The sequence below is a fragment of the Passer montanus genome, unplaced genomic scaffold, assembly GCF_014805655.1.
Source record: "Passer montanus isolate IOZ18808 unplaced genomic scaffold, ASM1480565v1 scaffold49, whole genome shotgun sequence".
Lineage (NCBI taxonomy): Eukaryota > Metazoa > Chordata > Aves > Passeriformes > Passeridae > Passer > Passer montanus.
The window spans coordinates 752456-765901 of NW_024369818.1; the positions used below are offsets into that span (position 1 = coordinate 752456).

The 13446-nt window shown below is 51.6% G+C and overlaps 1 protein-coding gene across 11 annotated transcripts in view; it reads right to left on the reverse strand.

Moving 5' to 3' along the window:
- MCF2 (MCF.2 cell line derived transforming sequence) overlaps positions 1–13446 on the reverse strand; it is a 51010-nt gene that overhangs the window by 17379 nt on the left and 20185 nt on the right. For all 11 annotated transcript variants that reach the window (XR_005629043.1, XR_005629042.1, XM_039722504.1 and 8 more), the window contains exons 5-13: positions 11513–11632; positions 10184–10300; positions 9427–9576; positions 4926–5050; positions 4359–4473; positions 3879–3998; positions 2666–2857; positions 1131–1322; positions 864–1035 (exon numbers count right to left, since the gene is read on the reverse strand). Coding sequence is in view for 9 of the 11 variants with exons in the window: in XM_039722504.1 (XP_039578438.1) it covers positions 864–1035; positions 1131–1322; positions 2666–2857; positions 3879–3998; positions 4359–4473; positions 4926–5050; positions 9427–9576; positions 10184–10300; positions 11513–11632 (1303 nt within the window). In the remaining 2 variants the exon portion in view is untranslated. The remainder of the gene's footprint in view (positions 1–863; positions 1036–1130; positions 1323–2665; positions 2858–3878; positions 3999–4358; positions 4474–4925; positions 5051–9426; positions 9577–10183; positions 10301–11512; positions 11633–13446) is intronic.

Genomic DNA, 13446 nt, shown 5'->3' on the forward strand with positions numbered 1-13446 from the left:
GGCTGTTTCCATTTCTCATTCCCTGAAGCTGCTTTGCTGCTGTATGACACCTGCTACAGCTCACCATAACCAATATTTGTTAATTCATCATAAAAACCTTGTGTTAAAACACAAATGTTTAATTGCTTTTATGTAGTCAGATCACTGGATTTAATATTCTGACACAATTTAGCAAGTCCCTGGTTGAAAATACATGAATGTTACTTTGGAATCTCTTTTAATTCTGCCTGATACACTCAGGGCTGCCAAGGATGAAAGTTTTAATGTTGTCATTTAAAGCTAACATGGTGCCACATCCCATTACCAAAACTAAGGCAGAACATTCAGTGACCTCAGTTCAATGAGAATTTGTAACTTTATGGGCTTTAATTATTCCACAATTGGGATTTAGGGAAGACACCCTGAAGGAATCAAAAGGAGTTAAGCATCCAGCTCATTTCTGTTCATGAGATTTGAGCTCCAAGCTCCTTTGCAAACATCAGTCTAACTTTATGTCAGTTCCAGCTCAAGACAGCCACAGAGAATAGGCAAGCTAATAAATTGATAAAGCTTGCCCTTTTCCCCTGTAGTATTAACTCACCAGCCTCCAGCCCAGCAGGATGCCAGTAACTGGAGGGGTGTGCTACTTGCAGCCCTTTTTTCACTGAGTGGGGAGTGGAAATAAATAACAAGCAACCAACTTCATCCTTCACACAGGTGTGGGAGCACAAACACTGGGAAGTTAATAAATCCTGATATATATATATTTAACACTCTGCAATAATTCTCTATCTGCCAGCAAGGTCTGCGTAGCTTCTCCAAACCATCCCGAGCCTTACTCCTGCTGCCTCAAAGCTGGAAAAGTGTAACTCCAGATGCTTTACCGTGCTTGGGAGAGAAGAGGGGTGACTTGGCGCGGGGGGGGTTCTCTGGCCGGGGAGCCACGAGCTGCACGGGCCGCACGTGCTTGTCCAGCAGCCTCCTGAAGCACGACTGCCTGCTCTCAAACATGCCCCGCACGCTCTCCAGCTTCACCTGCGCCGACTGCACCTGGCACTGCACAGACAGCAGGGTCACCTCCCTGGGCAGGGCACGGGCTGCCAGGCGACAGCACAGCCCCAGCCTGCTCCTCTCCCTGGAGCCTCGCTTACCTTCAACTCGGGCGTCAAAATTGACTCAAAATCGTAGAGCAGGGCTTGGGGGTCGTGGTTTAAGTAGGATGAAGAGCTTTCAAGAAATCTTTCTATGTCCTGGAGTGCCTTCTGAGCGCCTTCTTTGGACTGGCACTTGTCCATCTGCTGGTTGGCGAGCAGGTAGGCACCTTCATCACAGCACTGCAGAGCCTGGGGGCAGCACGGGCAGTGAGACCCCCAGGCACCTGCACTGCCACCAGGGCCCCGTGAGAGCACCACTGACTGACCTGCATGCAGCACTCAGCACTGCCAAGAGCTCAGCCTGCTGTGGCTTCACTGGGAAACACAAAGCCACGTTTTTTCTGTGTGGTGACTGCAGTCCTCAACAGGCCCAGCCAAGCTGTGCCTGGCTAAAACCAGTGGTGGGCCCGGCTCAAACCAGTGGTGTGGCTGGCTCAAACCAGTGGTGTGGCTGGCTCAAACCAGTGGTGTGGCTGGCTCAAACCAGTGGTGGGCCCGGCTCAAACCAGTGGTGGGCCCGGCACGGAGGTGCCAGTGCACAGCCGACCCCAGGGATAAGCAGGTGTTTGTTTCTCCAGCTGGGAAAGCTGAAGTGGGCATTTGGAGCTTACAGGGAGGCTGGCAGTGCAGACCTGAGCTGGGGCTCACTGGCACTCACACACTGAGCTGTGCACAGGGGTGAGAGGATGCTCCAGCCAAGAGCAGCAGAGAATTTCCAGTGCTGTGAACAGGACAGGAGACATGGAGAGCAGGACCATGGTGTGCTCAGCACAGCCCCAGGCCAGACCCCAGGCACCAAGCAGGCCTGCAGGGAGCCCAGGAGAGGCCCTGTCCTGCAGGACAGGCTGCCAAGGAACTGTGTCCCACAGCTCAGCACCACGCTGAAGAGGAGCACACAGAGAGCAAAAGGAGCTCCCCAGTGCCCCGAAACAGGGAAATGGAACAGGATCAAAATTCACTGTTTCTCTTAATTGGCCTCAAGCACATTACAGCCGTGTGCCTTCTGGCCTAATTAGCGTGAATTTCCCTAAATGAATATTTGATGCTGATTAAGATATCAAAGAGAGTTGGAGCCACATGACTCCTCTTCCATGCTAGCACACAGCAGCTGTGCCTATCTACCAATCTGTCACCTTATTTCACACTCAGCTAAGTTCAGTCCTAATCAATGACTCAGAAAAAGGGCTGGAGTTCATGTGGGAGCATCACCTCTGGCACAGTGGGCAGGAAAACCTCCCAAGTCAATCAATGCATGGATGCAGCATGAAAGCACCTCCAAGAGCAGCAGCTGAGCTTGGTGCTGTGTGGAGATGCCCACCTCCTTGTGCTGCCCTCACAGCACCAGCAGATTCCTGTTTGCTGGCTTCCCAGCCAAGGGAGGTGTGCCTGTCCTCAGCCTCGGGGGAACACCTCCCTGCATTAACCCCGAAGAAAAGCTGCAAACTTCAGATGCTTCCAGCACAGCAGAGAGGCTCAGCCCGTGGATAAGCTAACCAACCATCTCCTGAGAGCCCCGTGTCCCTGAGCTCTACCTGCTGCAGGCGGGTGTGGAGCTCCAGGGTCTTCTGCAGGCGCGTGTGCTTCCTCTTGCCGTGCTCGGCCAGCAGGTCGCAGTGGTGCCGCAGCTCGTTGCACTGCTGGCAGATCAGGTTCAGGGCGTAGTGGTGGTTGGCTGCCAGCTGGTGCCCGTGCAGGATCACCACCTGAGCCTTGCCCATCAGCTCCTGCAGGCAAAGGGAGAGCTGCACACACAGGAACGGTGCCAACGTGCCCCCAGGCAGCACGGTGCCCCCACACCTCAGCAGGGCTCGGGGAGAAAAACCTTTCTATCCAGGCAGAGGGGGAAGAAGAAAACAGCATTTCCCAAAGCAGCAAGGCTGCGAGTGCCTGCTGGCAGTGCATCGCTGCCCCTCCAGGAGCCACAGCCCGGATAAACTGCAGATGATGGCCAGCTCAGGCCACCAAGCCCCCAGCATCAAAGGCAGCTGGAGTCCTTGAGGTTTATCTTGATGCCAAGAACACAGGGTCTTTTCTGCACACCTCAGTAGTGCAATGGCTCTGGTTTCTCCAGGGATGGCTTTGCACTGGGATGGCTTTGCACTTTTTAAATATTCATGCTGCACCCTGCCTGCCTTTTTGATCCTCCTCCCTCTCCCCATAAACATTTCTTCCCAATGGCAGCAAGCCTCGGGCCTTTCTCTAGAACTCTCCTGTGCCCAGAGCCCTCAGGGTTTCTCTGCTGACCCTGGCCCAGGCGCCCAGCACATCCCTTTGCAAAGGTCACGTCCTCAGCTGGGCTCTGTGAATCATTCCACTCTTCTTCCCCCTAATCTCTTACTCTTCACCCATATGTTATGTTCAAGTCACAGACATGTCAGGATACAACTTTTTTTGCAACTCCATGTGCCTGGTAACAAGTTTCTGCCTATTAGCATAGCTAAAGCACTTAAAATATAAATAATTATTCTTCCAGCTCGTTAAATCCCACGCCTCCCCCACGTTCAGACATTTATCTGTTCCGGATTTTCACGGTGGCTCAGCAATTCATTTTAACTCTGATAATTAAATACCCTGTTTCTGGCTTTCAGAGTGATCACAGCCTTGCTGCTCAGAGCAGAGACATGAAATCGATCCTCTGGTGCAGCACTTACCAACAAATTACAGACCCAGGTGATTTCAGCAAACACCTCCCACCACAAACACAGAACATGGCTCTTGTGTTTCATGAGTGCAAGGTTATCTCACCTGAGCCATGCCATCGAAGTGCTCCAAGTCCTTGAGCCTCTGTTTCACCTGGGGGATGCTGTCCCCGGTGTCGGGCACCTCCGCCTGCTGACCCATTAGAAATTCAATGGCATTCTTGACCTGGACACAAAGAAGAGGGCTGCTGCAAAAGGATACAAAGCACAGGCAGGAAAGCAGTCTGAGCCCAAAATTAATCACACTCGAGCTAAGATTGCTAAATCCAATAATACAGCTAGTGTTCCAAGAACTAATTTCTAAATTCAAAGATGCTTCCATCAGCAAAATCCAGGCGACTGCAGGGCAGTGATACCTAAATTAGCTCTCAGGGAGGAAGCACAGCCGTCTCCCAGGCTGGCCAGCCCTGCCACAGTCAAGGAACAGCAGCATAAATTAAACACTCTCAAAATAAAAAGCATAAGAACTTCTCTCCATCAGATCTCCAACTCTCCCTTCTGCCAGTGGAAGCACATCTGATCCTACCTCTTGAAAACTTTGCTCAAACTTCCAGAGTTGTAAATATTGCTCCATCTTTAACTGGTGCTTTTCCCAGAAGCCATCAAAAGCAGTCTCCATCTCTCGCAGCTGACCAAGCAACCTTGGGCACAGAAAAAGGACAAGACTGGAACAATTTGCAAACAGGGGGCAAGCAGAGATGGACAAGACCTGGAGATCACTTACACAGGTCCTCTGGACCCAAGGACTCAGAAAAGGCAACAGACATGCACATGTGGCTTGAGATGATCCCAGAGAGGGATGTAATGAATCAGCACTGCATCTGTGTGAAGCAGCTGCTGCTATCTCCATTTATCTGGTAAAACCTGGGAGCCTGGCACGGGAGAGCCCTGCACCTGCTCCACAGCCCCACCAGAACAGTGGGGAAGGGATCAGAGCAAGCCAGAATCATGAGAGAAGGCACCCAGCAATCTGATGGACTGGAGCAAAACTCTGGGATCTTTGTCTTTGATAGGTGACCTCAACAACACATCCACACCCAAATAATGTGAGTGTTTCCACTGGAAGTCAGGAATTCAGGGACACTGCACTCACCGATTCACCGTCTCCCAGTCCCCAGACCTCTCTGGCTGCTGCTCCTGGCTGCATTCCCCCGGGTCTGGCTCTTCAAAACTGCTCAGAAGCAAGTTTCCCTCTTTTGTGACTGCTGTGATATCTTCCTGTATGACACAAAACATTTCTCATTCGGGCTACTTACTGTGAGGTCAGCATGAGCCATTTTGTGTTCCTCCTGCCGCAGTTTCCCTGTGTGAAAAGAAGCAGCAATGCCCAGCAGACCAAAGGGCTCCCAGCAGATGTTTCAGTCCTTAACATGGAATTAACCCCTGGAGCTGCACGAGGCTGAGCCATGGACAGGGCACCAGGCTGGGTGGAAACTGCCACACGTGAATACACCAGGCCACAGAATGGTTCAGGAGGCCAGCACTGCCCCTGGTGTGAGACATCTGTCCACAAGCTCATGTCTGCAAGCAAGAATTTCCACAGCTGGAAGGCTGTGCTTCTCCATCAGGGTCAGCAGAGGAGGTTGTAAGAGGAGCAGCCCATGGGGGAACAAAGCCAGGACTGAGCCCACTCAGCACAACCTCTACACACGAAACCAACACTCCCAAGGCAACCTCTCCTGGGGGAAATTTAAACCCTGGGGGTCCTCATCAGCATCAGCTGAGGTGCTCTGTGCTGGCTGGGCTCACCCCCAAGCAAACATGTGCATTGAGTCAACTGTTTTCAGGAAAAAGAGGCCAAGCACAGAAAGGAGGAGGGAGAACACACAGGTAGCTGATGAACTGAGGAGCCAGAGGCCCTGAAGGAGTGACCTGTGTGTGGTCCCATTGGAGAGCCTGGTCCTGGAGGAGTGAGCCCATCCCAGGAGATGGCCAGGTCTCTATGCAAGAGAAACAATGGCAAAATCTCTTCAGGGAGAGGATTCGGAAAGACCAGACTTGCTTCAGTGCCTGCCTGCCCCAGACAGCTCGCAGCAGCCCAGGAGAGGACAGAGCTGCAGGAAGCTCCCTCGGCACAGTGCCCAGTGCCAGCCTGCAGCCCTGGCACTGACACCCTGAATCTGACCACGAGGCAAACCCATCTCCTCCTGAGACTGCCCCAGGCAGGAGGCTCAGCAGAGAAAGGGTGCAGCGTGTTTCAGACTGCAGGGGCTGTTCTTTATCCTCTTACCCTCACTCCCCAGAGACCCACGCTCCTCCTGTGACTCAAAGCCATTCCTTGTCCAAAAAGCAAAGTGGCCTGACTGTCAAACAGGTGGCAACTTGACTTCTTCTGTTCAGTACATCAATGGGGTTAAGTTACTCTCTTTAATTAATTTCTGTCATTTTTGCATTGTGCTTGACGCCAGTTTTCCTCAGCATCACAGCTACCTAAATTATTCTGATTTACTCAATATCTGAATTCAGGGATCAGCTGTACCAGTCCTGGGGTTGTCATAACAGAGACAAAGATCCCATGTCTTGCTGTCACCACAATCTGTGCACAGCTTCTCATCTGCTTTTGTGTTTCATGGTCTTAGAAGGAACAAGAGAAAAAAGCCAACAGACCTCACTTCAGACAAAAGCCAACGAGTGGTTTTGATATCTGAAATTAATAGAGGAGGAATTAAAAGCAACAGATGGCTTGTACTGAGTGCTGCTATGCTTTCTACTCAAAGGAGAACACGTGATGTGTTTTATTTCTGCACAGAGACAAGTGGGCACTGCTGACTGGTTTATACTCTGTATACTGGTTTGTACTCTGTATACTGGTTTATACTCTGTATACTGGTTTATCCTCTGCTGACCCACACTGTGGGGCTGCTATTGCCCCTGCACTGTGGCCACAGTCCTGAGCACAAAGCTGAACTCACTGAGTCATGGTGCAATAGATGCAGCTGCTATTTCATATTACTCTCTTCATTTTCAAAGAGATGGAGGCCCATTGACAGTATCCATAGTGATTCTTTCTAAACATGCACACACGTATTTATGCCTACACACAGCACAACTTGCATGACATTTTCAGTATTTCTTAGAGGCAGCTTTCTGGGAACTCGCTGACACATGAATGACAAACGACTATAAATTAAAATAGATACAATTCTCTGACTTAGGTAAATGAAACCTGTCACAAAGCAGAGGAGCTCATTCTTCAGCCCCACAGAACAGCTATGAACACAGTGACTGCTTCTGAAGGGAGGGTTTGGGGCCTGTGCTGCTCCTGGAAGGTGCAGGCGCACCAAAGACAACAGGCTGATATGATAAAGTAGCTGGTTGCCCTGAACCTTCCACTGACTGCTATGATAATATTAATCACAAAGAGCTGGAAAAAAATTTTAAATATTCAAGAAACAAATGTTGTCTAAGACAAAACCTGAAGGCTGCCATGAAGACAGGGATCACATGGGGGATGCTCTGTACCCCGTGCTCACACAGAACTCTTCACCTTGGATGCTGTCCAGCACAGTTCCCTTAAGTGCCCCCAGGGAAGATCCAGCAGGCAGAGGGACCTGGGGACAGACCACCCCTCCAGACCTGCTGATGACCTCTGCCTGCAGCTTTCTGCAGCCAGGGGGGTGAGGCAGAGGGGCTCCCAGCTGGGGACAGGAACAGGCAGGTGACAGAGACCCACACAGCCTGCTGGCAGCCAGAGGTGCCATCCCACGGGAGGAGCAGGCTGCAGCCAGCCACAGTGCAGGCAGGAGGGCTGCAGCTCAGCATGGCTGGGTGCAGGAGGGCTGCAGCTCAGCATGGCTGGGTGCAGGAGGGCTGCAGCTCAGCATGGCTGGGTGCAGGAGGGCTGCAGCTCAGGAGGGCTGGGTGCAGGCAGGAGGGCTGGCAGCTCAGGAGGGCTGGCAGCTCAGGAGGGCTGCAGCTCAGGAGGGCTGGGTTCTGGCAGGGTGACCTGGCAGCTCAGGAGGGCTGGGTGCAGGCAGCCCAGGATGGCTGGGTGCAAGAGGGCTGGCAGCACAGGAGGGCTGGGTGCAGGGAGGGTACCTGCTTGCTGCATGGCACAGGTGAGGACACAGAACAGCCAGGCTGTGCTCTGCCTTGTCTGACAGCACACACATGGGAGAGAGGGAGCAGGGGACACCAACCAAAGAGTGGGCACCAACCAAATGGGGCACCAACCAAATGGGGCACCAACCACACAGGGGTACCAACCACACAGGGGACACCAACTTGTTATTATGATATTTTATGAAAAATCCTTTGTTAGGATTTTGGGAAGTCAAGGAGTTTTAAGAGAGAAATGTAAACAATAAGTATCTGCTGCTGTGGAATGTAACAGGTGCATCTGTGATTGGTAGATATTAGTTGTTTCTAATTAATAGCCAATCACAGATGCAGCTACATCAGACTCTGAGAGTCACAAGTCCTTGTTATTCATTCTTTTCTTGTTCCTTCTAACCTTCTGATGAATCTTTTCCCTCTATTCTTTTAGCATAGTTTTAATATAGTATTTTAATATAATACATATCATAATATAATAAACCAGCCTTCTAAAACATAAAGTCACGATTCGCATCTCCACACGTAAGACACCAAACACAACACCAACCAAACAGGGACACCAACCACACAGGGACACCAACCAAAGAGTGGACACCAACTAAACAGGGGCACACCAACCAAACAGTGGACACCAACCACACAGGGACACCAACCACACAGGGACACCAACCACACAGGAACATAAAGTCAAGATTCGCATCTCCACACGTAAGACACCAAACACAACACCAACCAAACAGGGACACCAACCACAGAGTGGACACCAACTAAACAGGGGCACACCAACCAAACAGTGGACACCAACCACACAGGGACACCAACCAAACTGGGGACACCAACCACACAGGGACACCAACCACACAGGGACACCAACCAAACTGGGGACACCAACCAAACTGGGGACACCAACCCCCCAGGGACACCAACCACACAGTGGACACCAACCACACAGTGGACACCAACCACACAGGGACACCAACCACAGAGTGGACACCAACCAAACAGGGACACCAACCAAAGAGTGGACACCAACCAAACAGTGGACACCAACCAAACAGGAGACACAATCACACAGGGGACACCAACCAAAGACTGGACACCAACCAAAGACTGGACACCACACAGGGGACAACAACCAAACAGGGACAGCAACTAAAGACTGGACAGCAACCAAAGACTGGACAGCAACCAAACTGGGACACACCAACCAAACAGGGGACACCACCCAAAGAGTGGACACCAACCCCACAGGGACACCAACCAAAGACTGGACAGCAACCAAACTGGGACACACCAACCAAACAGGGGACACCACCCAAAGAGTGGACACCAACCCCACAGGGACACCAACCAAAGACTGGACACCACCCAAAGAGTGGACACCAACCAAAGAATGGACAGCAACCAAACAGGGACAGCATCCAAAGAGTGGGCACCAACCCCACAGGGACACCACCCACCCAGGGGCCAGCAGGCAGCCCGGGGCAGCAGCCGGGGCAGCAGAGCCCAGCAGCGCGGGCGCAGCTGTGCTGCCGTACCTTCAGCTGGCAGTACCTCTCGGTGCGCAGCGCCAGCAGGCGCTCGATGGCGTGCATGTCCTCGGGCAGCTCCGCCTCTGCCAGCTCCGTGCCGAAGCACTGCAGCAGCTGGGCAATCTCCTTCACCGTCAGGGCAAAGCTCTCGATGGCCTGCGGGACACGGGCACTGCGTCGGGCCCAGCCAGCACCAACCTGCAGCTCCAGCAGGGCTCAGCTGTGCCAGGGTGCCAACAGCTCCGAGAGGGCTGGGTGGGATGTGCAGGCACACAGAGAGAACATCCCACTGGGAATCCAACCTGCCACTCCTCTGGACACAGCATCCCCGGGAAAACCGAGTGCTCAGCAAGGTACAACTCCTCACTCTGGCACTGTGAAAGTTCTTGCAAAGGGAAAGAAACAAACCCAACTGGAAATTTTCTGAATTCCCTGCATTTGGTCAGTGTGCAGTAGGCATTACCCCACTTCCCAAACACAGTTCTGATATTAATCACATTAAGCGACCGTTATTAACAAAAAAGCCTATTTGGTATGTCCCATTAAGGGAATTCTAATAAAGATTTAAAAGACAGATCTTTTGGGAGCAGTTTCAATAGGAGCCTGAGGGAGCCAATCATCCTGCAAACCCACCAAAGCCTTGGTCTGAGCACGCCGTGGCTCCTCTGCAGGTGTGGCTGGGAGGTGCAGTGGCTCCTTCCAGGGCTCGGTGCCTGACTGCCAACCTCCCCGGAGCCCCAGCTGGCCGTGGCAGCCCACTCACCGTCCTGAAGATGACCCACTCGCTGTGGCAGTACTCCAGCGTGCCCCCGAGCTCGGGGGTCAGCTGCTGCTCCTCGATGTAGGTCAGCAGGTCACTGACCGAGCTCAGCATCACCACCTGCACACACACACACACAGAGAGAGAGCCCTGTCAGCTGGGAGCGCCCTCCTGCCCACTGCTGCCCCTCCATGTGCTCTGCATCCTGCCCTGGAGCACGGCCTCCCCCTGCACTCATGGCTAGCACAGCTTTTGTCTGGTCTGACCGTGGTGAGCCAGCCCTCATCTCCAGGTGCTCCCTCTCCCAAATGCAGGGCACAGTGAGATGCTGCAGAACAGGGCTGAATGCAAAGTGAGGCAGGTTTAAGCAAGGCATCACCAGTAAGCTGGAAAGAACACATACATTTTAATAAGTTATGAATTATAACTTACCAATTTCACATAAATGTGTACTCATGATTTTTTTTTTTGTGTGTGTGTCTTGATCTGCCATGGGATGTGTAAGGAATGCTCAAAATTGTGCAAAGAACTGCCATTTTAGAGTGAAAAATGTAAAGTTTGTGAAAATTTGCTATTTCCTAAAGGAAAGTATTAATTTGTTCTCTGTGTTTGTAACAGCATCAACCTTAGATTCTATAAACGTACTTTTCTTCTCTTAATTATTCTTATTATGTCCTACAATCAAGGTGGTTTAAAAGTCTGGAAATTCTCAGTTGAGAACATAAACTCATTTCAGTTGCTATTTTAGGAACAACCACGATGCTGCTATGGTGTCTACACTTAGATGAACATGGGAAAATCCATAGGAAAAGCTCCACCAGACAAGTCTTCTGACTTTTCAGACATTAAACAAACTCCTGGCTACTCTTCACATAGAATGCTTTGGGTTGGAAGGATGATGAAGTTTCCAGCCCCACTCCCATGGGCAGGGACACTTCCACTGTCCCACCCAGGCTGCTCCAAGCCCTGCCCAACCTGGCCTTGGAAACTCCAGGGATGGGGCAGCCAGGGCTGCTCTGGGCACCTGTGCCAGGGCTGCCCACCCTCCCTGGGAAGAATTTATCCCTAATATCTAATCTATATCTATCATTTTCCAGAGGGAGCCATTCCCTGTGTCCTGTCTATCTAGGCTCTTGTCCCCAGTCCCTCTGCAGCTCTCCTGGAGCCTCTCCAGGTCCTGGCAGGGCTCTGAGCTCTCCCTGGAGCTGCTCCTGTCCAGGTGGGCACCCCAGCTCCCCCAGCCTGGCTCCGGAGGGGCTGAGCCCCCCCAGCCTGCTCTGGAGTGCTGCAGAGGATCCATGTGAGACCAGCAGCGCGGGGCAGTGTCCGCACCGGTAGCTTGAGCAGGAAATCCTCCTGGCTGAAGCGGAAGCCGATGTCGGTGAAGGTGCGCTGGAAGAACCCCGTGGGCCGCAGAACCATCACCAGGTGCAGGTTCCCTGGGAAGGAGGCCTGCAAGGGAACACAGACACAGTCACCTGGGCACGTGGCAGCTCCCAGTGCACTGGAAGCAGCGGGAATCACTCTGCTCTGGGGGTTTTCTCATTTTCAGACCAGGAGGGAGGTGCAGAGGTTTGGGATGTGGCTGCAGCAGGGCTCCTCCGAGACACATTGTTATAAACTTTAACAATACAGATACTGCTCATCATTACAACTCGGGGAGTGAAATTACAACTTAGCAGGGAACAGAGGGATGGAACACTGAGAGGAGTGACAGACTGAGGAAGCAAAATTTATTGCCAAACTTGCTAATCATCCCATAACTGCATGAAGCACACTCGCCTTGTCCTTGGTAATTACCAGGCAACATTTAATTTGTGGCAAGAATTTGGAATTTCCTGTCTACACTGCTGGAGCCTTTTTGCAAGCATATGGTTGGCAGGTGCATTTTTAAACAGATCTGTGAAAAGGGTTCTTGAGAATGAAAAAGAATTTTTAAGAAAGTAGAAGTTGTTTCATTAAATTATGGATGAGCGCATGATGCAAAGACTTGAGTTAATTAAGACATGATTTGCTCTGAGATCCTGCCAGGCCAGGTCACATTTCTCTCCTTATATCATCCTCCTCCATGAAACATGATAGTAACCTCTGTAGCAAGGGTGAGAATAGTGAACATGTTTGGGTGCTGTGCCCTGCAGGGCACCTCCCTGTGCCTTCCAAACAAAGATCACTCCCACAAACATCCTTTAGTGCTCTTTAAACAGGCCTGATTCACACTGAGGTCTGCCACCCCGAGCTGCACTGTCACTCATTTGCTCTGTTTTCTTGGGCAGGAAGGGAAGGCTGTGGCTCCCACTGCCCACAGCTTCCCTCAGAAATGGACAGTGGCTTTTAGGATCATATAAGCCACAGAAATCCAATATATTGATCTGCTGTTATTTTAAGTACAAGTAGGAAAAAAAAAAAAAAAAGGATTGTGAATGAAATGACAAACTCATACCCTTTGGAAGTCAACAAGAGTGGTGCCAGGGACAAGGACTTGGCGTTGGAAACAACAGCAAACCATAAATAACAGAGAGACTGGTGCTGGCTGCAGGCCCTGGGCGCTGTGCTCCTCTCCAGCACTGGCCAGCACATAATGCCTCCTCTGGGAGCTCCAGGCTCCTGCCTCGACCCTCTCCTGAAAAATGCTGCAGGAATGTCTTTGGGAACAACCAGCCAGAAGTTCACCCTCCCTCGGTCTGACATCATTGCTCCCCTTCATCCCCTGTGCCCTCCAGCCCTGCTGGCACTTGGAGCTTTGGCCTTTGTCCTTCAAGCCCTGTTTAACAGGCACCCTCTGGGGGCAGAGCAACCTCCCGGAGGAAGAGCCTGGGTGTCCAACCCCAGCTCCCCATGGGGAACCTGCAGGCTTTGAATGCCAGCCCCTGGGAGCCCTGGGCAGGAGAGGAAAGCTGCAGGGAGGGGCAGCAGCAGGCAGGGCACAAGCCCAGCTGACAGGGACCACTGGGAGCTGCCTGGCCCAGGGCAGGCGCCACAGTCAGAGTTCCTGAAAAATCCCTTCGCCCAGGATTCTTCTCCTGGGAAGCTGAGAAGCCTCAGAGAAAAAGGAAAACAATCTTATCTCATTTGCTTCTCCTGTTGTGCCGCTTTGGAATGTGTTTGGAGATTGTTTATCCAACAGGTGATTGCTTCATTGGGTTCATGTGAATTATTTTGACTTAATAGCCAATCAAGGCCAAGCTGTGTCAAGGCTTTGGAGAGAATCAAGAGTTTTTCATTAGTATCTTTTAGCCTTCTGTAAGTATCCTTTCTGTATTCTTTAG